The 23481-nt window shown below is 35.8% G+C and overlaps 1 protein-coding gene across 1 annotated transcript in view; it reads left to right on the forward strand.

Moving 5' to 3' along the window:
• LOC143065523 (integrin alpha-4-like) overlaps positions 1 to 23481 on the forward strand; it is a 73552-nt gene that overhangs the window by 43545 nt on the left and 6526 nt on the right. Inside the window, exons 9-15 of the mRNA XM_076239148.1 lie at positions 106 to 246; positions 2611 to 2722; positions 5020 to 5199; positions 10090 to 10296; positions 12918 to 13093; positions 13440 to 13574; positions 22703 to 23202. Coding sequence (XP_076095263.1) covers positions 106 to 246; positions 2611 to 2722; positions 5020 to 5199; positions 10090 to 10296; positions 12918 to 13093; positions 13440 to 13574; positions 22703 to 23202 — 1451 coding nt within the window. The remainder of the gene's footprint in view (positions 1 to 105; positions 247 to 2610; positions 2723 to 5019; positions 5200 to 10089; positions 10297 to 12917; positions 13094 to 13439; positions 13575 to 22702; positions 23203 to 23481) is intronic.

A 23481-nucleotide genomic window follows, 5' to 3' on the forward strand; every position in this document is an offset into this window, starting at 1 on the left:
GTAGAGATTATCCGAACTGTTCCTCCTGAAAAACACCACTGACGTAATTTTGATACTGTGAAGCACTTAAAAGAAATGTTAAACTTGTATTCCTTTATTTTATAGTCCGGAAGTGGATTTGGCAGTTCTGTTGCCTTTGATGACATAAACGGTGATGGATTAGATGATCTGCTAGTAGGAGCACCTCTACAGTATAACAGTGTATTAGATTCAGGAGTAGTACATATATACTATGGTGACAAAGATGTAAGTACCCCTACAATATCAGGACTTGATAATGTGAGCATCTCTACATTATATTTGATTCAGGAGAAGTACATGTATACTATGGCGACAAAGATGTCAGTACCCCTACAATAAAAGGACTTGTAAGTGAGAGCATCTCTTCATTGTATTCGATTCAAGAATAGTACATAGTACATAGAATTCGCATTACTATAAGACGTGTTACGGTACTTATATATCCCAAATTCATGTATTTAGTTTAAATGTTTAATGTTATATTTGTAATTCTCATCGGATTTTGTCCAATGTGTTCACGTCTTTTATATTATATTCATGTGTTATGGTAAAAAAAATAAATCACCACCTTCATTAATTAGATTTAATTTTGTTCAAAGTAATCTATACGATGGTTTACGTTTGAAGTTAGATTCAAAACAAGCCGGACATATAATATAATTAATAAATAAGTTAATTGCTACCTTAGTTTGCTATTAATAAGTATTGAAATGTGCATTGTTATTAAATGTAATATCAGTATTTATTTCAAATATAATCTTAAATCAATCCTTATTCTATCTTAATCATTCAAATGTAACGCCATTTTTCATTTTTTGATGATCTGTTTTACAAATTCAAATGTGACGTAATTTTTTTGTCATTTTTTTTCAATTTCAAATATGACGTCACTTGGTGTTGAGGTTTAAACTTATTCGGATGTGCTGCATTTCGTCGGGTTATGTAGTGCATTTCGGTTGTTTCCTGTAATTAGTTAATGCTTCAGTTTTATCATATATCTTTTGTACAGTCATTTTATAAAATTTACTGTTTGCAAAAGTATAAATTATTCTAAATAATAGGGATGTTCTGGTACGAAACAGAAAACCCTGGCCGTTTTTGGCACAATTTTTTTGAACTTTTGGTCCTCGATGCTGCTCAACTTTGTACTTGTTTCGACCTTCAAACTTTTGTATCTGGGCGTCACTAGTAAGTCTTGTGTGGACAAAATGCACTTCTAGCGTATTAAAATTTTAAACTTGTTGCCTTTTGTTAGCTATTCTTCGTGTGTTTCTTTGTCAGTTATGTTCTCCTATTTATTTATATTGTAGTCCTGTAATGTTGTGTTGTCATTGTAATGTTATACTTCACATGGCCATACAAGAGGAGGTTTGACATGACACAAAACCAGGTTCAACCCACGATTATTTCCTTTAAAAATGTCCTGTACCAAGTCAGGAATATGGCCAAAGTTATATTATAGTTCGTTTCTGTGTGTGTTACATTTTAACGTTGTGTTTCCGTTGTGTCGTTTGTTTTCTGATATTTTTGAGTGTGAATTCACATTACTATAAGACGTGTCACGGTACTTATCTATCCAAAATTCTTGTATTTGGTTTTGATGTTATATTTGTTATTATCATTGGATTTTGTCTAATGCTTAGTCCGTTTCTGTGTGTGTTACATTTTTATTTTGTGTCGTTGTTCTCCTCTTATATTTAATGCGTTTCCCTTAGTTTTAGTTTGTTACCCAGATTTTGTTTTTTGTCCATGGATTTATGAGTTTTGAACAGCGGTATACTACTGTTGCCTTTATACATAACGTTATAAATGATGGTCATTTATCAAGAACAGTAAAAGTGACATTTGTTTAACGGTAATAAGCAAAGTGTATACTATTCATAAAACTAGTTTGAGGCAAAATAGTATTAAAGAAACTAATTGTTGGGACGTACGTACCTACGCACGGACAAGGATAACACTTAATGTCCCCTCCACAACGGCGGGCCATATAACAAAAATGCATACGTTTTTCTAATCTGACATTGTACATACGACCGATTTCCGATTATCCCTACGACCTTTATACTATCAGGTCGATCTGGTCTTATCGAGATCATGCTGATATCGAGTGTAATTGACTTGTTCTAGCTAGTCGAGTAAAAATTAACGTTAATTGATCGAATTTATAGAATATGTATTTAACTATTGGTCGTATTGGAGTCATTAAGGAGTTGTAAATGGTCGAGTTAAGGTCTTGTACGGTCATATAGCGGTTATAAGTCGTAAACAGGCACGATCCAGAACTTGGTCAAAGGAATTTGGCAATCAGGATCATCGAGTTGATCTACCGTTGATTACTATAAAGAAATGTCATATCTATTCAGACTGATAGAAGACAAAAAAATATCAGTACAGTCGAGTACAGATATAGGTATTTTCAGAATTTTCCTCGTTTGAAGCGATAGTTATAGATAGGCTATTTAACCTTCATCATATTTCAGGAATCACTCCGACTACTGCTGATTGCAGTGCCATGAAATAAACTATGCACACTTGACTTTATTTTAATATGACTAATTCATACTATATAATTTAATCATTTAACAGGAAAATGTTCTTCTGAGAATAAGTCAAAAGGAGTTACAAGGTCATTCAGAATGGGGACGATTTGGTACAGCACTGCAGTGTATTGGAGATATAAATAAGGACGGTTATAATGGTACGTATACAAGAATGGGTACTGTTTGGTGCAGCACTGCAGTGTATCGAAGATATTGATATTAGTAAGTATATAAGAATGGGGACGGTTTCGTTTAGAACTGCAGTGTGTCTGAGATATAGATAAGGATGGATATACTGGTACGTATGTAAGAACGGGGGCGATTTTTTCAGTACTTCAATGTATTAGAGATATTGAAATAAATGGGTACATTTGCACGTATATAAGAATGGGGACTGTTTGGTTTACAACTACAGTGTATTGGAGATAGAGATAATTTAAAATTGAGAATTGTATGGGGAATGTGTCATAGAGACAACCACCCGACCAAAGAGCAGACAAAGGCATTCGGTCACCAACGGGTTTTCAATGCAGCGAGAAACTTCCGCACCTGGAGGCGTGCTTCAGCTGGTCCATAAACAAAAATGTATACTAGTTCAGTAATAATGGACTTCATTCTTAACTCCGAAAAAATACACAAGAAACTAAACTTAAAAATCATACAAGACTAACAAAGACCAGTGCAAAAATGCAGGGAGGGGGAGGGGCGGGTAAACATGTGGTTTTAGATCGCAACCCTAACCCTTTACCTGTAGCCAATGCGCATGAATATACTGTTACGTATATAAGAACGGGGACGATTTTGTCGAGTTCTTCAGTGTATCGGAGATATTGATATAGATGGATATTATGGCTCGTATATAAGAATGGGAAGAACGTTTTGGCCAGTATTGCAGTGTATCGGAGATAAACATATGGTTGGGTATAATGGTACATATAGAACACTGTCAAATGTTTTACAAGTCCACGACTATTACCGAACTGTGACAGATCCAGCTATTCCTCAAGTATTGCTGAACTGCAATATATTCAGCAAATATCTAAGTAGTTTAGAAATATTATATTGTTAAAAAAAGGCTTATGGATTAGACACAAGTTTTTCGACTAAGTAACGTCTTAAGTCCTCGATTATTACTGTTGTCATTATGGTCCTGGCTTTGACACAAACTACTAGATATTATAATAAATTTGTTTATCGGCTGATATTAAAAAAAACTTACCTCATGATTGCACCTTGTATCACATTAATCATATAAATGTATGTAATGTTGTCTACAGATTATCTCCAGGGATAAAAAAAAGGCAACAGAAGTATAAAGCGCTGTTCGAAAGTCATAAATTGATGGAGAGAAAACAAATCTGAGTTATAGACTAAAACCGAGGGAAACACATCAATGTATATATGAAATAAAACCAATAATACATAGCCTGTTGCTTCTATGTTGAATTCTGCAATATCAAGCATTTATGGCTACTTTGTCTTACGTTTCAGTTTTAACTCCCCAAGGGTATCACCAGCCAATTAATCAGCACCTCTAAGTTGACTTGATATGTAGAAATTCAGTCCTGGTATCTTTGATGAGTATATTTACAACCACTGGGTCGATGCCACTGCTGGAGGGTATCACCAGCACAGTAGTCAGCAATTCTTTGTTGATTTGAGTTATCATTGATACGTTCATTATTTTGAATTAACTGTTAGCAAATCTTTGAATTTTGAAAATGCTAAGGATTATCTACCTCAGAAATAGATAACCTTAGCTGTATTTGGCAAAACTGAATTTTTGGTCCCCAATGCTCTTCAAATTCATACTTTATTTGGCCTTTTTGACATGTTTTGATTCTCGAGCGTCACTGATGAGTCTTTTGCAGACGAAACGCGCGTCTGGTGTAGTTTTAGAATTTCAGTCCTTGCATCTATGATGAGTTTATTGATAAAATCGCGGTCATTTGACGTCAAACATATACATTATTTTGTGTTTTGTTGAAAGATCTTATAAACCCTTTAATTACACATAAATGCGCAATGGTTCCCCGGAAGTTTGACAGTACAAAGCAGATATTTATGATCTGAACAACAGGTTTAATGTGCCCTCCTGTAATAAATTCATTTCTCATTCAAATTAACTTTCAACAAGATCTCCTCGGTGATCTCAAGTCCCTGACCTTTAACACACTTGATGTAATATGTTATTAGCTGACAAAGATGAATCGATGCGTAGACATTATTTTGTTCAAAACATGTAGTTTGTTGCAGGTCTAAAACTATTACTAGCTTAAAATCAGGAAAACTGATAACACTCAAAGAATGATATATATAAGTAATTCACAATAAATTAAGTCTTAAATGTTTCTTAGAAAAGGTCGTCTGCCTGTATGATATCCTTATACTTTTATTATCATTTTCTATCAAATTATCTTGACATATTATTTAACAGTATATTTTGTTCTTAAAGATGTTGCTATCAGTTCACCGTACGAAAACGACGGTAAAGGTTCGGTCTATATATATCATGGTGGTCCTACAGAACTTACATTTACACAGAAGATACAAGCTAAAGATATAAGTAATGATTTGTTTTCATTTGGTTGGTACATTTCTGCTGCTTATGACATTGACAGAAACAATTATTCAGGTAAGATGTAACTTGTTATTAGCGTGAGTGTATGTTTTTCTAACTGTCTGAGCGGTTAACATGGTTCATGTGTCTGTTTTGTGACAGTAAGGGCGTGTTTAAATGTGTCTTTTTTATGACTGTACGAACGCTAATGTGCATATTTCGTGACTTTCTGAACGGTTAATCTATTAGTTTCGAAACTGTCAAAAAAGTATATCTGCTTGTTTTTTGAATGTTTAGACGGTTGATTTGCCTGTCTCGTGTTTGTCTGAACGGGTAATGGGTCTGTTTTGTGGATGTCTGAAATGTTTCAATGCGCCTGTTTTTGTTACAGCATTTGGTTTTCTGTGTGCTAGGTCTCTTCTTTTAAGATTTTGTCACATGTCGTTTATACTTGAAATGTTTTTTTTTGTCGGTCAGTAACTAATCTATCTACCCTTCCTTGTCCTCTCGTTTAGTTTATTGACATCCTTAATAAAGTGTTAAAGGTATAAATCAGACAGAATATTTTGGTAATGATCTGACTAAAGATTGGTATGACTGATCTTATGCAAAAGAGGGACGAAAGATACCAAAGGGACAGTCAAACTCATAAATCTAAAACAAACTGACAACGCCATGGCTAAAAATGAAAAAGACAAACAGAAAAACAATAGTACACATGACACAACATAGAAAACTAAAGATCTGATTAAATTGTAACCCCATGGTAATTATCCTTGTCAACCGTGTGTGTCTTTTTAAGGTCTGATTAAATTGTACTGCTTATGTATTTATCCTTGTCAACCGTGTGTGTCTATTTAAGGTCTGATTAAATTGTAACGCCTAGGTATTTATCCTTGTCAACCGTGTGTGTCTATTTTAGGTCTGATTAAATTGTAACGCCTAGGTATTTATCCTTGTCAACCGTGTGTGTCTATTTTAGGTCTGATTAAATTGTAACGCCTAGGTATTTATCCTTGTCAACCGTGTGTGTCTATTTTAGGTCTGATTAAATTGTAACGCCTAGGTATTTGTCATTGTCAACCGTGTGTGTCTATTTTAGGTCTGATTAAATTGTAACGCCTAGGTATTTATCCTTGTCAACCGTGTGTGTCTATTTTAGGCCTGATTAAATTGTAACGCCTAGGTATTTATCCTTGTCAACCGTGTGTGTCTATTTAAGGTCTGATTAAATTGTAACGCCTAGGTATTTGTCTTTGTCAACCGTTAGTGTCTATTTTAGGTCTTATTAAATTGTAACGCCTAGGTATTTATCCTTGTCAACCGTGTGTGTCTATTTTTTTGATTGAGTTAAGTCTGCCAATTGATATTTTATCGTATGTTTTTCTTTGTTGTGATGTTATGCTATTGTTTCAGAAAAAGGGAGAAGGTTTGGATCCATTAAAACGTTTAATCCCGCTGCAAATGTTTGCACCTGTCCTAAGTCAGGAATCTGATGTACAGTAGTTGTCGTTTGTTTATGTAATATATACGTGTTTCTCGTTTCTCGTTTTGTTTATATAGATTAGACCGTTGGTTTTCCCGTTTGAATGGTTTTACACTAGTAATTTTGGGGCCCTTTATAGCTTGTTGTTCGGTGTGAGCTAAGGCTCCGTGTTGAAGGCCGTACTTTAACCTATAATGGTTTACTTTTTAAATTGTTATTTGTATGGAGAGTTGTCTCATTGGCACTCACACCACATCTTCCTATATCTGATTAAATTGTAACGCCTAGGTATTTGTCATTGTCAACCGTGTGTGTCTATTTAAGGTCTGATTAAATTGTAACGCCTAGGTATTTATCCTTGTCAACCGTGTGTGTCTATTTTAGGTCTGATTAAATTGTAACGCCTAGGTATTTATCCTTGTCAACCGTGTGTCTATTTTAGGTCTGAATAAATTGTAACGCCTAGGTATTTGTCATTGTCAACCGTGTGTGTCTATTTTAGGTGTGATTAAATTGTAACGCCTACGCATTTATCCTTGTCAACCGTGTGTGTCTATTTAAGGTCTGATTAAATTGTAACGCCTAGGTATTTATCCTTGTCAACCGTGTGTGTCTATTTTAGGTCTTATCAAATTGTAACGCCTAGGTATTTATCCGTGACAACCGTGTGTGTCTATATTAGGTCTGATTAAATTGTAACGCCTAGGCATTTGTCATTGTCAACCGTAAGTGTCTATTTAAGGTCTGATTAAATTGTAACCCCTAGGTAATTATCCTTGTCAACCGTGTGTGTCTTTTTAAGGTCTGATTAAATTGTACTGCTTATGTATTTATCCTTGTCAACCGTGTGTGTCTATTTAAGGTCTGATTAAATTGTAACGCCTAGGTATTTATCCTTGTCAACCGTCTGTGTCTATTTTAGGTCTGATTAAATTGTAACGCCTAGGTATTTATCCTTGTCAACCGTGTGTGTCTATTTTAGGTCTGATCAAATTGTAACGCCTAGGTATTTATCCTTGTCAACCGTGTGTGTCTATTTAAGGTCTGATTAAATTGTAACGCCTAGGTATTTATCCTTGTCAACGGTGTGTGTCTATTTTAGGTCTGATTAAATTGTAACGCCTAGGTATTTATCCTTGTCAACCGTGTGTGTCTATTTTAGGTCTGATTAAATTGTAACGCCTAGGTATTTGTCATTGTCAACTTTGTGTGTCTATTTTAGGTCTGATTAAATTGTAACGCCTAGGTATTTATCCTTGTCAACCGTGTGTGTCTATTTTAGGCCTGATTAAATTGTAACGCCTAGGTATTTATCCTTGTCAACCGTGTGTGTCTATTTAAGGTCTGATTAAATTGTAACGCCTAGGTATTTGTCTTTGTCAACCGTTAGTGTCTATTTTAGGTCTTATTAAATTGTAACGCCTAGGTATTTATCCTTGTCAACCGTGTGTGTCTATTTAAGGCCTGATTAAATTGTAACGCCTAGGTATTTGTCATTGTCAACCGTGTGTGTCTATTTAAGGTCTGATTAAATTGTAACGCCTAGGTATTTATCCTTGTCAACCGTGTGTGTCTATTTTAGGTCTGATTAAATTGTAACGCCTAGGTATTTATCCTTGTCAACCGTGTGTGTCTATTTTAGGTCTGAATAAATTGTAACGCCTAGGTATTTGTCATTGTCAACCGTGTGTGTCTATTTTAGGTGTGATTAAATTGTAACGCCTACGCATTTATCCTTGTCAACCGTGTGTGTCTATTTAAGGTCTGATTAAATTGTAACGCCTAGGTATTTATCCTTGTCAACCGTGTGTGTCTATTTTAGGTCTTATCAAATTGTAACGCCTAGGTATTTATCCGTGACAACCGTGTGTGTCTATATTAGGTCTGATTAAATTGTAACGCCTAGGCATTTGTCATTGTCAACCGTAAGTGTCTATTTAAGGTCTGATTAAATTGTAACGCCTTGGTATTTATCCTTGTCAACCGTGTGTGTCTATTTTAGGCCTGATTAAATTGTAACGCCTAGGTATTTATCCTTGTCAACCGTGTGTGTCTATTTAAGGTCTGATTAAATTGTAACGCCTAGGTATTTATCCTTGTCAACCGTGTGTGTCCATTTAAGGTCTGATTAAATTGTAACGCCTTGGTATATATCCTTGTCAATATGTATAGGACTATGTTAAGTGGAAATACTCTTCTCTAGCTAAGGGCGTCAAAGGTTATAGTCAACACTCACCTCTTGAAAGAGAACAGGAGGGTCTATACAAAAGGAATAGGAAGAAGTAGACTTTAAACCTTGGCCAGCAAAGAAGAGAGTTGTCATATACTAATGAATGACCTTTATTACGACTGATTGACTGTTTAAACCTTTGAGTAGACAGTTATCTATCTCAAGCAGACCTCATTACATAACGTCTGTATCAAGTGTAGACCTGTTTGTATATTTTTTTCTTACTGGCTTTTTAGAAGGACTTTTATTGGTCCCCACATGATATGACTTTGACTGCTTTAGACAAGTCGTTGTTTAAACCTTTAAACAGACATTTATTTAATGACTTTGACTGCTTTAGACAAGTCGTTGTTTAAACCTTTAAACAGACATTTATTTAATGACTTTGACTGCTTTAGACAAGTCGTTGTTTAAACCTTTAAACAGACATTTATTTAATGACTTTGACTGCTTTAGACAAGTCGTTGTTTAAACCTTTAAACAGACATTTATTTAATGACTTTGACTGCTTTAGACAAGTCGTTGTTTAAACCTTTAAACAGACATTTATTTAATGACTTTGACTGCTTTAGACAAGTCGTTGTTTAAACCTTTAAACAGACATTTATTTAATGACTTTGACTGCTTTAGACAAGTCGTTGTTTAAACCTTTAAACAGACATTTATTTAATGACTTTGACTGCTTTAGACAAGTCGTTGTTTAAACCTTTAAACAGACATTTATTTAATGACTTTGACTGCTTTAGACAAGTCGTTGTTTAAACCTTTAAACAGACATTTATTTAATGACTTTGACTGCTTTAGACAAGTCGTTGTTTAAACCTTTAAACAGACATTTATTTAATGACTTTGACTGCTTTAGACAAGTCGTTGTTTAAACCTTTAAACAGACATTTATTTAATGACTTTGACTGCTTTAGACAAGTCGTTGTTTAAACCTTTAAACAGACATTTATTTAATGACTTTGACTGCTTTAGACAAGTCGTTGTTTAAACCTTTAAACAGACATTTATTTAATGACTTTGACTGCTTTAGACAAGTCGTTGTTTAAACCTTTAAACAGACATTTATTTAATGACTTTGACTGCTTTAGACAAGTCGTTGTTTAAACCTTTAAACAGACATTTATTTAATGCAATCAGATTATATTTACTTACTTTTGTATCGTTTAGAATATCGAACTGTTTCCTTTTTGCACATTTTTACAAATTGTTATTAAAGTACAAGTATATATTGAATTTTCTTTAGATTTCTTGATTGGATCCTACAAGTCAGACATTGTAACAGTTTTACGAACCAGACCTATTATAAAACTGAATAATACAGTCGAAATTTTCCCGTCTGTAATACCTCTAAACTCTTCCGAACTGAAATGTAAAGATGAACAGTACAGACCATGTGTGACAGTCAAACTGTGTTTCTCTTATGATGGATTCAATGTTCCACCGGCGATAAGTGAGTATAAGTCAAACTGTGTTTTTCTTATAATGGATTCAATGTTCCGCCGTCAATAAGTGAGTATAAGTCAAACTGTGTTTTTCTTATAATGGATTCAATGGTCCACCGGCGATAAGTGAGTATATGTCAAACTGTGTTTCTTTTATAATGGATTCAATGTTCCACCAGCGATAAGTGAGTATAAGTCAAACTGTGTTTCTCTTATAAGGGATTTAATGTTCCGCCGTCAATAAGTGAGTATAAGTCAAACTATGTTTCTCTTATGATGAATTCAATGTACAACCGGCAATAAGTGAGTGTAGGTCAAACTGTGTTTCTCTTATAATGGATTCAATGTACCACCGGCAATAAGTGAGTATAAGTCACTGGGAGAGCGTCTTTAAATTATACTTGTTTGTGACATATTATCTTTAAAAGTTTCAAAACGCTTTTATTTTTTCCATTTCCTGAAAATATAGTCTTTATTTCCATTATGCTTTGATTTTTTTTAGCACACGATAAAAGAAGTATGCGAAAGGTTATATTTTTCAAAGATATCGAGAAAATCGATGACTTGTTTATCTGTGGAAAAATGGTATTCTCACTTATATGGAAAATATTTTGTTGTTCATCGCATCTTTTAAACACATTACAACTTTAGCTCAGTCATGAATATTCAAAGAAAATTTTAGGATTAGTATGTATAGTCCAATGGTCGTAATCCCAATCCCGTCAACCTTTCCTCATTAATGACATGCCTGTATGTAATCACAATCCCGCCAACCTTTCCTCATTAATGACATGCCTGTATGTAATCACAATCCCGTCAACCTTTCCTCATTAATGACATGCCTGTATGTAATCACAATCCCGTCAACCTTTCCTCATTAATGACATGCATGTATGTAATCACAATCCCGTCAACCTTTCCTCATTAATGACATGCCTGTATGTCGTAATCACAATCCCGTCAACCTTTCCTCATTATTTGGCATGCCTGTTCCCGTCAACCTTTCCCCATTAATGACATGCCTGTATGAGAATTATCACAATCCCGTCAACCTTTCATCATTAATGAAATGCCTGTATGAGAATTATCATGGTCGTAATCAAAATCCCATCAACCTTTCCTCATTAATGACATGCCTGTATGAGAATTATCATGGTCGTAATCACAATCCCGTCTACCTTTCCTCAGTAATGACATGCCTGTATGAAAATATCCCCAAATGTGTTTTTACGATGAGCTATACCACTGCCGGAACAGGAACGTTCCATATACATGTACTGTCGGTTTTTGATAGCATTCGTTTTGCCCATCTTTAGTTTTTTCTGTATTGAGTGTTGTTTTTTTTCGTTTATCGTGTTTTGCCTTTGTATTATTCAGTCTTTCCTTTGGTTTATCGTGTTTTGCCCATGTTTTATTCAGTCTCCTTTCGTTTTATCGTGTTTTGCCCTTGTATTATTCAGTCTCTCCTTTGGTATCTTCAGTTTAGTTTAAACATATTTTATTTGCTGAATTAAAGCAAAATGGATTAGACACAAGTAAATCATACTTATGAAGTCTTCTCCATAATACAATATAAAGTTACAATAATAGTATAATATAATGGACATGCATATAAAACAAACAGTTTATACAATATAATACTAGCTTTCATAGGTGAACAAAGAGGAGACAAAGTAAAAAAGGAAAAAGAAAGTTTGAAAAATCGTATACTTCTGTGACGATGACTTGTGGATTGATGGCAACGATGACGTCCTGTGTCAGCAATAATAACGCTCTATCAAGGCATAAGAAATCTGTTTGACCTTTTTATGTAATTCTGAACATGTTTGAAAATTTGAATATTTTGTTCGTTCGAAAGTTCCAAGTGTCCGCAAATTAATAGTTTTGTATCTAAAACAAAGTTTTCAGATAGCCAGTTAAGGTTATCGAATAAGTTTTTCCTACATAATGTGTATTTTGGGCAAACGAAAAAGTAATGGTAGACATCCTCAATATCGGACCCACAATGACAAGAGGGATCATTTATAATGTTAGCTCTAAATAGGTCATTGTTTAAGGATGAAGCGGAACATCGCAATTGCGTTAAGATAATATTTAATTTCCTTGGGCCGTACAAATAAAACGTTTCAATTTTACATAATAGACTATCGTTTTTTAATTCTTTCTTAAATTTAGAAATAGAGTCGACACTGCGAATTTTTGGATCAAGTTTATTCCATTCACGTATAGTAGAGGGAATAAACGATTCAGTAGTAAGAGAAAGTCTACAAAATGGAACAATAATATCTTGACCATTTCGCAACGGGTAGTTGGTTGTACTTTGTACACAAGGAGGTACAAGATTACATAGATATTCTGGTGCATGCTTTTGGTTCATGTTATAAAACATCTGTAATTTTCTTCTTCTTCTTCTTTCAAAAAGAGATTCCCAGCCAACCTCAGAATATAAAGTTTCAGTTTTTGTAAATATTGGTAGACCTGTTACTATTCTTGCGGCCTCCAATTGTCTAAGTTACCTTAAGCATTTACCCATGTTTTCGAAGCAATTTGGTTATAATTAGTAAGATAATAAAAGGCTAATGCAGACCGTTTGTGATGATGTTCTAATTTGTTAAGTTTATTGTTTTAGTGGTCGCCTATAATATAAGTACAGATACATCAAGAACTACGTCAAAACCAAGTAAACCTGGTCGAGTTCACCTTTCTTCCAACAATGAAGACTTTGGAAGTGATTATATTATAGGGAAAAACATTCAAGTCGGAAAAGGGTCAGGATCATGTGTGGAATATTATGCTATCGTGCAAGTGAGTTTTGTTGAATATAATTTTGTTTTATCCAAATATGATCCATGATTATGATACTTTATCATTGTACAAGTAAGAAATAAGCATTTGAAAGCTATTTTATTGTAAAATATGTGCGTTCTAAGATAAGTAATTGCCATATAACATATAACGTCTCACCTCTCACGAAAGTAACACTTAAAATATACAATCAGTTAAGTCATGCAGTGTTTAAAACATAGAACAAACACCTGTAACAAAAATAAAACCTTATATATGCAATATGTTATGAGGGTCAGTTATCAAAACATTGAATGTCTAACCTGTAACAAAAATAGTTTTTAATCTAAATAATCTGTTTTAACAGGCAGTTGATAGGAAATTTTTTGAATCACTTGAGGAGAGTTTAGTTATTGAAACGACATATGGACTGAGTGAAACACCAATAATAGGAGAAGTACAACCTATACTGGATAATGTTCCCTCAAGAAATAGTAATTCGGTATGTATCTTAAATACCTCCACACGAAGCGCTTATTATATTAACGTTTAGAGTTATCCAATAAATCTGTTTATAATAAGAAACTCCACGCCATAATTATAAAAATTCTTACTAAGCCAATCATATCATAGAAATTCATACTTATTATAGATCAGAAAAATAAAATAATAAACTATACCATGTCGCAAATACTAAATTGACATCAAGATTAAGAGTCAAAATAAGAAAGCAGGTCAACCACTCATTTAGAAAATAACTTGCATTTTTGATATGGATTTCCGAATTGACAATCTGAAACCGGTTAATATTACAACGGAGTTGAAAATATTGCATACAATACATTAAAAAATGCTTGATATTCCGTGGTTGAGATCAAACAAAAACGCGCACTTACTATACAGAAAATTCCAAATAGTATATCGGGAGATAACATCGTAAAATGATAAAAGAAGTCAGTTTGAAGTTCAACTGAATAAGAAGAAATAATTCTTTTTGACAGGAAATTCTTCATCAATCAATTAACAAAATAACCATAACACTGGAATAGTTAAATTGTCACAAACGTCAGTTATGGGGTAGGAATGAATTCTAGAGTAGAACTGTAAGAATCATTTCTAGAATGGGAATGTCAAATCAAATCTAGAGTAGAACTGGGAGAAATTTCTCGAGGGTAGAAATGCCCAAATGGAGTCGAACTGAGTGATCCATTTCAAACAGGAATGTCAAAATCTATACTAGGGTCGAACGGTGGGATCCATTTCAAATGGGAATGTCAAAATCAATACTAGGGTCGAACGGTGGGATCCATTTTAAATGGGCATGTCAAAATCCAAACTAGGGTCGCACGGTGGGATCCATTTTAAATGGGAATGTAAAAAATCAATACAAGGGTCGAAGTGGGATCCATTTCAAATGGGAATGTCAAAATCAATACTAAAGTCGAACGATGGGATTCATTTCAAATGGGAATGTCAAAATCAATACTAGGGTCGAACGATGGGATTCATTTCAAATAGGCATGTCAAAATCAATACTAGGGTCGAACTGTGGGATCCATTTCAAATGGGAATGCCAAAATCAATACTAGGGTCGAACGATGGAATTCATTTCAAATGGGAATGTCAAAATGAATACTAGGGTGGAACGGTGAGATCCATTTCAAATGGGCATGTCAAAATCAATACTAGGGTCTAACGATGGGATTCATTTCAAATGCAATATGGGCATGTCAAAATCAATACAAGGGTCGGACGATGGGATTCATTTCAAACGGGAATGTCAAAATTAATACAAGGGTCGAACGGTGAGATCCATTTCAAATGGGCATGTCAAAATCAATACTAGGGTCGAACGATGGGATTAATTTCGAATGGGCTTGTCAAAATCAATACTAGGGTTGAACGGTGGTATTTATTTCAAATGGGCATGTCAAAATCCATACTAGGGTCGAACGGTGGGATCCATTTCAAATGGTAATGACAAAATCCATACTAGGGTCGAACGGTGGGATAAATTTCAAATGGGAATGCCAAAATCAATACTAGGGTCGAACGATGGGATTCATTTTAAATGGAAATGTCAAAATCAATACTAGGGTCAAACGGTGAGATCCATTTCAAATGGGCATGTCAAAATCAATACTAGGATCGAACGATGGGATTTATTTCAAATGGGCATGTCAAAATATATACTAGGGTTGAACGGTGGGATTCATTTCAAATGGGCATGTCAAAATCAATTTTAGGGTCGAACGATGGGATCCATGTCAAATGGTAATGTCAAAATCCATACTAGGGTCGAACGGTGGGATCCATTTTAAATGGGAATGTCAAAATCGATACTAGGGTCTAACGATGGGATCCATTTCTAATGGGAATGTCTAAATCAATACTAGGGTGAACGATGGGATTCATTTTAAATGGGCAAATCAAAAGCAATACTAGGATCGAACGAAGGAATTCATTTCAAATGTGCATGTCAAAATCAATAATATGGTCGATCAATGGGATCCATTTCAAATGGGAATGTCAAAATCAATACTAGGGTCGAACGATGGGATTCATTTCAAATGGGAATGTCAAAATCAATACAAGGGTCTAACGATGGGATTCGTTTTAAATGGGAATGTCAAAATCAATACTAGGGTCAAACGATGGGATTCATTTCAAATGGGCATGTCAAAATCAATACTAGGGTCTAACGATGGGATTCATTTCAAATGCAATATGGGTATGTCAAATCAATACTAGGGTCGAACTGTGGGATCCATTTCAAATTGGAATGTCAAAATCAATACGAGGGTCGAACGGTGGGATCCATTTTAAATGGGAATGCCAAAATCAATATTAGGGTCGAACGATGGAATTCATTTCAAATGGAAATGTCAAAATCAATACTAGGGTCGAACGGTGAGATCCGTTTCAAATGGGCTTGTCAAAAACAATACTAGGGTCTAACGATGGGATTCATTTCAAATGCAATATGGGCATGTCAAAATCAATACTAGGGTCGAACGATGGGATTCATTGCAAATGGGAATGTGTAAATCAATTTAAGGGTCGAACGGTGAGATCCATTTCAAATGAAAATGTCAAAATCAATACTAGGGTCGAACGATGGGATTCATTTCAAATGGGCATGTCAAAATCAATACTAGTGTCGAACGGTGGGATTTATTTCAAATGGGCATGTCAAAATCAATACGAGGGTCGAACGGTGGGATCCATTCAAATAGGAATGTCAAAATCAATACTAGGGTCGAACGGTGGGATCAATTTCAAATGGGAATGCCTAAATCAATACTAAGGTCGAACGATGGGAATCATTTTAAATGGAAATGTCAAAAGCAATACTAGGGTCGAACGGTGAGATCCATTACAAATGGGCATGTCAAAATCAATACTAAGGTCTAACGATGGGATTTATTTCAAATGGGCATGTCAAAATCAATACTAGGGTCGAACGGTGGGATCCATTTTAAATGGGCATGTTAAAATCGATATTAGGGTCGAACGGTAGGGTCCATTTCAAATAGGAATGTCAAAATCCATACTAGGGTCGACCGGTGGGATCCATTTTAAATGGGCATGACAAAATCCATACTAGGGTCGAACGGTGGGCTCCATTTTAGATGAGAATGTCAAAATCCATACTAGGGTCTAACGGTGGGATTCATTTTAGATGGGAATGTCAAAATCCATACTAGGATCGAACGGTGGGATCCATTTCAAATGGGAATGTCAAAATCCACACTAGGGTCGAACGATCGGATCCATTTTAAATGGGCATGTTAAAATCGATACTAGGGTCTAACGATGGGATCTATTTGTAATGGGAATGTCAAAATCAATACTAGGGTCGAACGATGGGATTCATTTCAAATGGGCAAATCAAAATCAATACTAGGGTCGAACAATGGAATTTATTTCAAATGGGCATGTCAAAATCAATAATATGGTCTATCGGTGGGATCCATTTTAAATGGGCATGTCAAAATCAATACTAGGGTCGAACGACGGGATTCATTTCAAATGGGAATGTCAAAATGAAAACTAGGGTCGAACGGTGTGATCCATTTCAAATAGGAATGTCAAAATCAATACTAGTGTCGAACAATGGATTCATTTCAAATGGGCATGTCAAAATCAATACTAGGGTCGAACGGTGTGATCCATTTCAAATGGGTATGTCGAAATCAATACTAAGGTCTCACGATGGGATTCATTTCAAATGCAATATGGGCATGTCAAAATCAATACTAGGGTCAAACTGTGGGATCCATTTCAAATGGGAATGTCAAAATCAATACTATGGTCGAACGGTGGGATCCATTTCAAATGGGAATGCCAAAACCAATACTAGGATCGAACAGTGGAATCCATTTCAAATGGGAATGTCAAAATCAATAATATGTCGAACGGTGGGATCCATTTCAAATGGGAATGTCAAAATCAATACTAGGGTATAAAGATGGGATTCATTTCAAATGGTCATGTCAAAATCAATAAAAGGATCGAACGGTGGGATCCATTTCAAATAGGCATGTCAAAATCAATATTAGGGTCGAACGGTCGGATCCATTTTAAATGGGCCTGTCAAAATCAATACTAGGGTCGAACGATGGGATTCATGTCTAATAGGAATGTCAAAATCCATACTAGGGTCGAACGGTGGGATCCGTTTTATATGGGCCTGTCAAAATCCATACTAGGGTCGAACGGTGGGATCCATTTCAAATGGGAATGTCAAAATCGGTACTAGGGTCGAATGATGGGATCCATGTCAAATGGGCATGTCACAATCAATACTAGGGTCGAACTGTGGGATCCTTTTCAAATGGCAATGACAAAATCCATACTAGGGTCGAACGGTGGGATCCATTTTAAATGGGCCTGTCAAAATCCATACTAGGGTCGAACGGTAGGATCTATTTCAAATTGGAATATCAAAATCGGTTCTAGGGTCGAATGATGGAATCCATGTCAAATGGGCATGTCAAAATCCATAATAGGGTCGAACGGTGAGATCCATTTCAAATGGCAATGACAAAATCCATACTAGGGTCGAACGGTGGGATCCATTTTAGATGGGAATGTCAAAATGCATACTAGGGTCGAACGGTGGGATACATTTTAGATGGGAATGTCAAATTCCATACTAGGATCGAACGGTGGGATCCATTTCAAATGGGAATGTCAAAATCCACACTAGGGTCGAACGATTGGATCCATTTTAAATGGGCATGTTAAAATCGATACTAGGGTCTAACGATGGGATCCATTTGTAATGGGAATGTCAAAATCAATACTAGGATGAACGATGGGATTAATATTAAATGTGCATGTCAAAATCAATACTAGGGTCGAACGATGGGATTCATTTCAAATGGGCAAATCAAAATCAATACTAGGGTCGAACGATGGAATTTATTTCAAATGAGCATGTCAAAATCAATAATATGGTCTATCGGTGGGATCAATTTTAAATGGGCATGTCAAAATCAATACTAAGGTCGAACGACGGGATTCATTTCAAATGGGAATGTCAAAATGAAAACTAGGGTCGAACGGTGAGATCCATTTCAAATGGAAATGTCAAAATCAATACTAGTGTCAAACAATGGATTCATTTCAAATGGGCATGTCAAAATCAATACTAGGGTCGAACGGTGGGATTCATTTCAAATGGGCATGTCGAAATCAATACTAAGGTCTAACGATGGGATTCATTTCAAATGCAATATGGGCATGTCAAAATCAATACTAGGGTCGAACTGTGGGATCCATTTCAAAGGGGAATGTCAAAATCAATACTAGGGTCGAACGGTGGGATTCATTTCAAATGGGAATGCCAAAATTAATACTAGGGTCGAACGATGGGATTCATTTCAAATGGGAATGTCAAAATCAATACTAGGGTCGAACGGTGAGATCCATTTCAAATGGGCATGTCAAAATCAATACTAGGGTCTAAAGATGGAATTCATTTCAAATGGGAATGTCAAAATAAATACACGGGTCGAACGATGGGATTCATTTCAAATGGGCATGTCAAAATCAATATAAGGATCGAACGGTGGGATCCATGATTTCAAATAAGCATGTCAAAATCAATATTAGGGTCGAACGGTGGGATCCATTTTAAATGGGCCTGTCAAAATCAATACTAGGGTCGAACGATGGGATTCATGTCTAATGGGAATGTCAAAATCCATACTAGGGTCGAACGGTGGGATCCATTTTATATGGGCCTGTCAAAATCCATACTAGGGTCGAACGATGGGATCCATTTCAAATGGGAATGTCAAAATCGGTACTAGGGTCGAATGATGGGATCCATGTCAAATGGGCATGTCATAATCAATACTAGGGTCGAACGGTGGGATCGATTTCAAATGGCAATGACAAAATCAATACTATGGTCGAACGGTGGGATCCATTTCAAATGGGAATGCCAAAACCAATACTAGGATCGAACAGTGGAATCCATTTCAAATGGGAATGTCAAAATCAATAATATGTCGAACGGTGGGATCCATTTCAAATGGGAATGTCAAAATCAATACTAGGGTCTCACGATGGGATTCATTTCAAATGCAATATGGGCATGTCAAAATCAATACTAGGGTCAAACTGTGGGATCCATTTCAAATGGGAATGTCAAAATCAATACTATGGTCGAACGGTGGGATCCATTTCAAATGGGAATGCCAAAACCAATACTAGGATCGAACAGTGGAATCCATTTCAAATGGGAATGTCAAAATCAATAATATGTCGAACGGTGGGATCCATTTCAAATGGGAATGTCAAAATCAATACTAGGGTATAAAGATGGGATTCATTTCAAATGGTCATGTCAAAATCAATAAAAGGATCGAACGGTGGGATCCATTTCAAATAGGCATGTCAAAATCAATATTAGGGTCGAACGGTCGGATCCATTTTAAATGGGCCTGTCAAAATCAATACTAGGGTCGAACGATGGGATTCATGTCTAATAGGAATGTCAAAATCCATACTAGGGTCGAACGGTGGGATCCGTTTTATATGGGCCTGTCAAAATCCATACTAGGGTCGAACGGTGGGATCCATTTCAAATGGGAATGTCAAAATCGGTACTAGGGTCGAATGATGGGATCCATGTCAAATGGGCATGTCACAATCAATACTAGGGTCGAACTGTGGGATCCTTTTCAAATGGCAATGACAAAATCCATACTAGGGTCGAACGGTGGGATCCATTTTAAATGGGCCTGTCAAAATCCATACTAGGGTCGAACGGTAGGATCTATTTCAAATTGGAATATCAAAATCGGTTCTAGGGTCGAATGATGGAATCCATGTCAAATGGGCATGTCAAAATCCATAATAGGGTCGAACGGTGAGATCCATTTCAAATGGCAATGACAAAATCCATACTAGGGTCGAACGGTGGGATCCATTTTAGATGGGAATGTCAAAATGCATACTAGGGTCGAACGGTGGGATACATTTTAGATGGGAATGTCAAATTCCATACTAGGATCGAACGGTGGGATCCATTTCAAATGGGAATGTCAAAATCCACACTAGGGTCGAACGATTGGATCCATTTTAAATGGGCATGTTAAAATCGATACTAGGGTCTAACGATGGGATCCATTTGTAATGGGAATGTCAAAATCAATACTAGGATGAACGATGGGATTAATATTAAATGTGCATGTCAAAATCAATACTAGGGTCGAACGATGGGATTCATTTCAAATGGGCAAATCAAAATCAATACTAGGGTCGAACGATGGAATTTATTTCAAATGAGCATGTCAAAATCAATAATATGGTCTATCGGTGGGATCAATTTTAAATGGGCATGTCAAAATCAATACTAAGGTCGAACGACGGGATTCATTTCAAATGGGAATGTCAAAATGAAAACTAGGGTCGAACGGTGAGATCCATTTCAAATGGAAATGTCAAAATCAATACTAGTGTCAAACAATGGATTCATTTCAAATGGGCATGTCAAAATCAATACTAGGGTCGAACGGTGGGATTCATTTCAAATGGGCATGTCGAAATCAATACTAAGGTCTAACGATGGGATTCATTTCAAATGCAATATGGGCATGTCAAAATCAATACTAGGGTCGAACTGTGGGATCCATTTCAAAGGGGAATGTCAAAATCAATACTAGGGTCGAACGGTGGGATTCATTTCAAATGGGAATGCCAAAATTAATACTAGGGTCGAACGATGGGATTCATTTCAAATGGGAATGTCAAAATCAATACTAGGGTCGAACGGTGAGATCCATTTCAAATGGGCATGTCAAAATCAATACTAGGGTCTAAAGATGGAATTCATTTCAAATGGGAATGTCAAAATAAATACACGGGTCGAACGATGGGATTCATTTCAAATGGGCATGTCAAAATCAATATAAGGATCGAACGGTGGGATCCATGATTTCAAATAAGCATGTCAAAATCAATATTAGGGTCGAACGGTGGGATCCATTTTAAATGGGCCTGTCAAAATCAATACTAGGGTCGAACGATGGGATTCATGTCTAATGGGAATGTCAAAATCCATACTAGGGTCGAACGGTGGGATCCATTTTATATGGGCCTGTCAAAATCCATACTAGGGTCGAACGATGGGATCCATTTCAAATGGGAATGTCAAAATCGGTACTAGGGTCGAATGATGGGATCCATGTCAAATGGGCATGTCATAATCAATACTAGGGTCGAACGGTGGGATCGATTTCAAATGGCAATGACAAAATCCATACTAGGGTCGAACGGTGGGATCCATTTTAAATGGGCCTGTCAAAATCCATACTAGTGTCGAACGGTAGGATCTATTTCAAATGGGAATGTCAAAATCGGTGCTAGGGTCGAATGATGGAATCCATGTCAAATTGGCATGTTAAAATCCATACTAGGGTCGAACGGTGAGATACATTTCAAATGGCAATGACAAAATCCATACTAGGGTCGAACGGTGGGGTCCATTTTAGATGGGAATGTCAAAATCCATACTAGGGTCGAACGGTGGGATCCATTTTAGATGGGAATGTCAAAATCCATACTAGGATCGAACGGTGGGATCCATTTCAAATGGGAATGTCAAAGTCAAGTACAGGGTAGAAATGTGGTAACTAGTTTTAGGATTTATCAAAACGACAACAGGTTACTTCATTCAAATTTCGTAAATCGATTTGAAAATCATTTATTTCAACCGTAATGATCCACACACAAGGCGGTAAGATATTCAATTCCTCCGAGAGCAATTGATGTTTTGATGTTTTCTTTTTACATGACAATTAAATACAGCAGTAAAATAATCAACTGTGTATTTTAATTTCCTGTTATTTATCCGTGTTGATATGGACCTTGGTGGGCACGTGTGTGTTTGCTCATAACCCAGTGTGTTCAAAGGCATGCATAAATACACCTTTTGATGTTTTTGTGCGAAATTAAAAAAACAAATTACGACTAATAGCACTTGATCAGTTAGTATTCCATTGTTTCACATGTTTATAACCAGAAATACATGATATACACATTCCAACTAATAATGTCGAAAACAAAAATGGCCCTATAAAATTTTAAATTTCTAAAAGAGATAATTTCTTTCAGGCAAATTTTTCTACTGGTTGCAATGGAACATGCAATCCTGACTTACATATTGAAGCCACCTTACATCCAAAAGAAATTATCGTAGGAGAGACTTCAGAAACAGTACTAACTGTAAAAGTTATTAATACAGGAGACCAGTCGCATGGAACACAGATAAATATTGAGATATCTAATAATACCAGATATATTGGATTCAGTCAGCCGACAAATGAAGTTACAGAGCCTGTAGACTGTAGAAATATTGTCGAGGAAAACAATGAGACACACGTACAGTGCGATCTGAGAAATACACTATTTCAGCAGCAACAGGCAACGTTTAGTGTACGGTTTAGTGTGTCACGTTATTTGTTAATTAAAGAGAATCAAAATCTTGGTAATTTTGAACAAAATATAATATTTATAACAATGGCAGAGACAACGAGTCCAGATTTGGATATGTCAGATAATCAACGGAAACTGATAGCATCTGTCAAGTTACATGCTCATGTAGAACTGACTGGGTGAGTGGAACGTTTTATTACTTAATAACAAATGTATAGTACCTGTGTTTATCTGAATTTCATAAAACACATGTATGAAATTTTCAGATGTGGGGTAATTGTCATAGATACAACGTTCAATATAAAAACATGCAGAAAATTCTCAGAGGCCTGAATATTCAGGTAACTGATGGAAAAACACAAAACTCCTTGACAGCAAATAGATACAATGGAGCCAGGTATATAAAAACTTAGATGTAATATAAATATAGCTCCGCTTTATAGGTTTGTACATTCTGA

This window comes from Mytilus galloprovincialis, chromosome 2 (assembly GCF_965363235.1).
Source record: "Mytilus galloprovincialis chromosome 2, xbMytGall1.hap1.1, whole genome shotgun sequence".
NCBI lineage: Eukaryota > Metazoa > Mollusca > Bivalvia > Mytilida > Mytilidae > Mytilus > Mytilus galloprovincialis.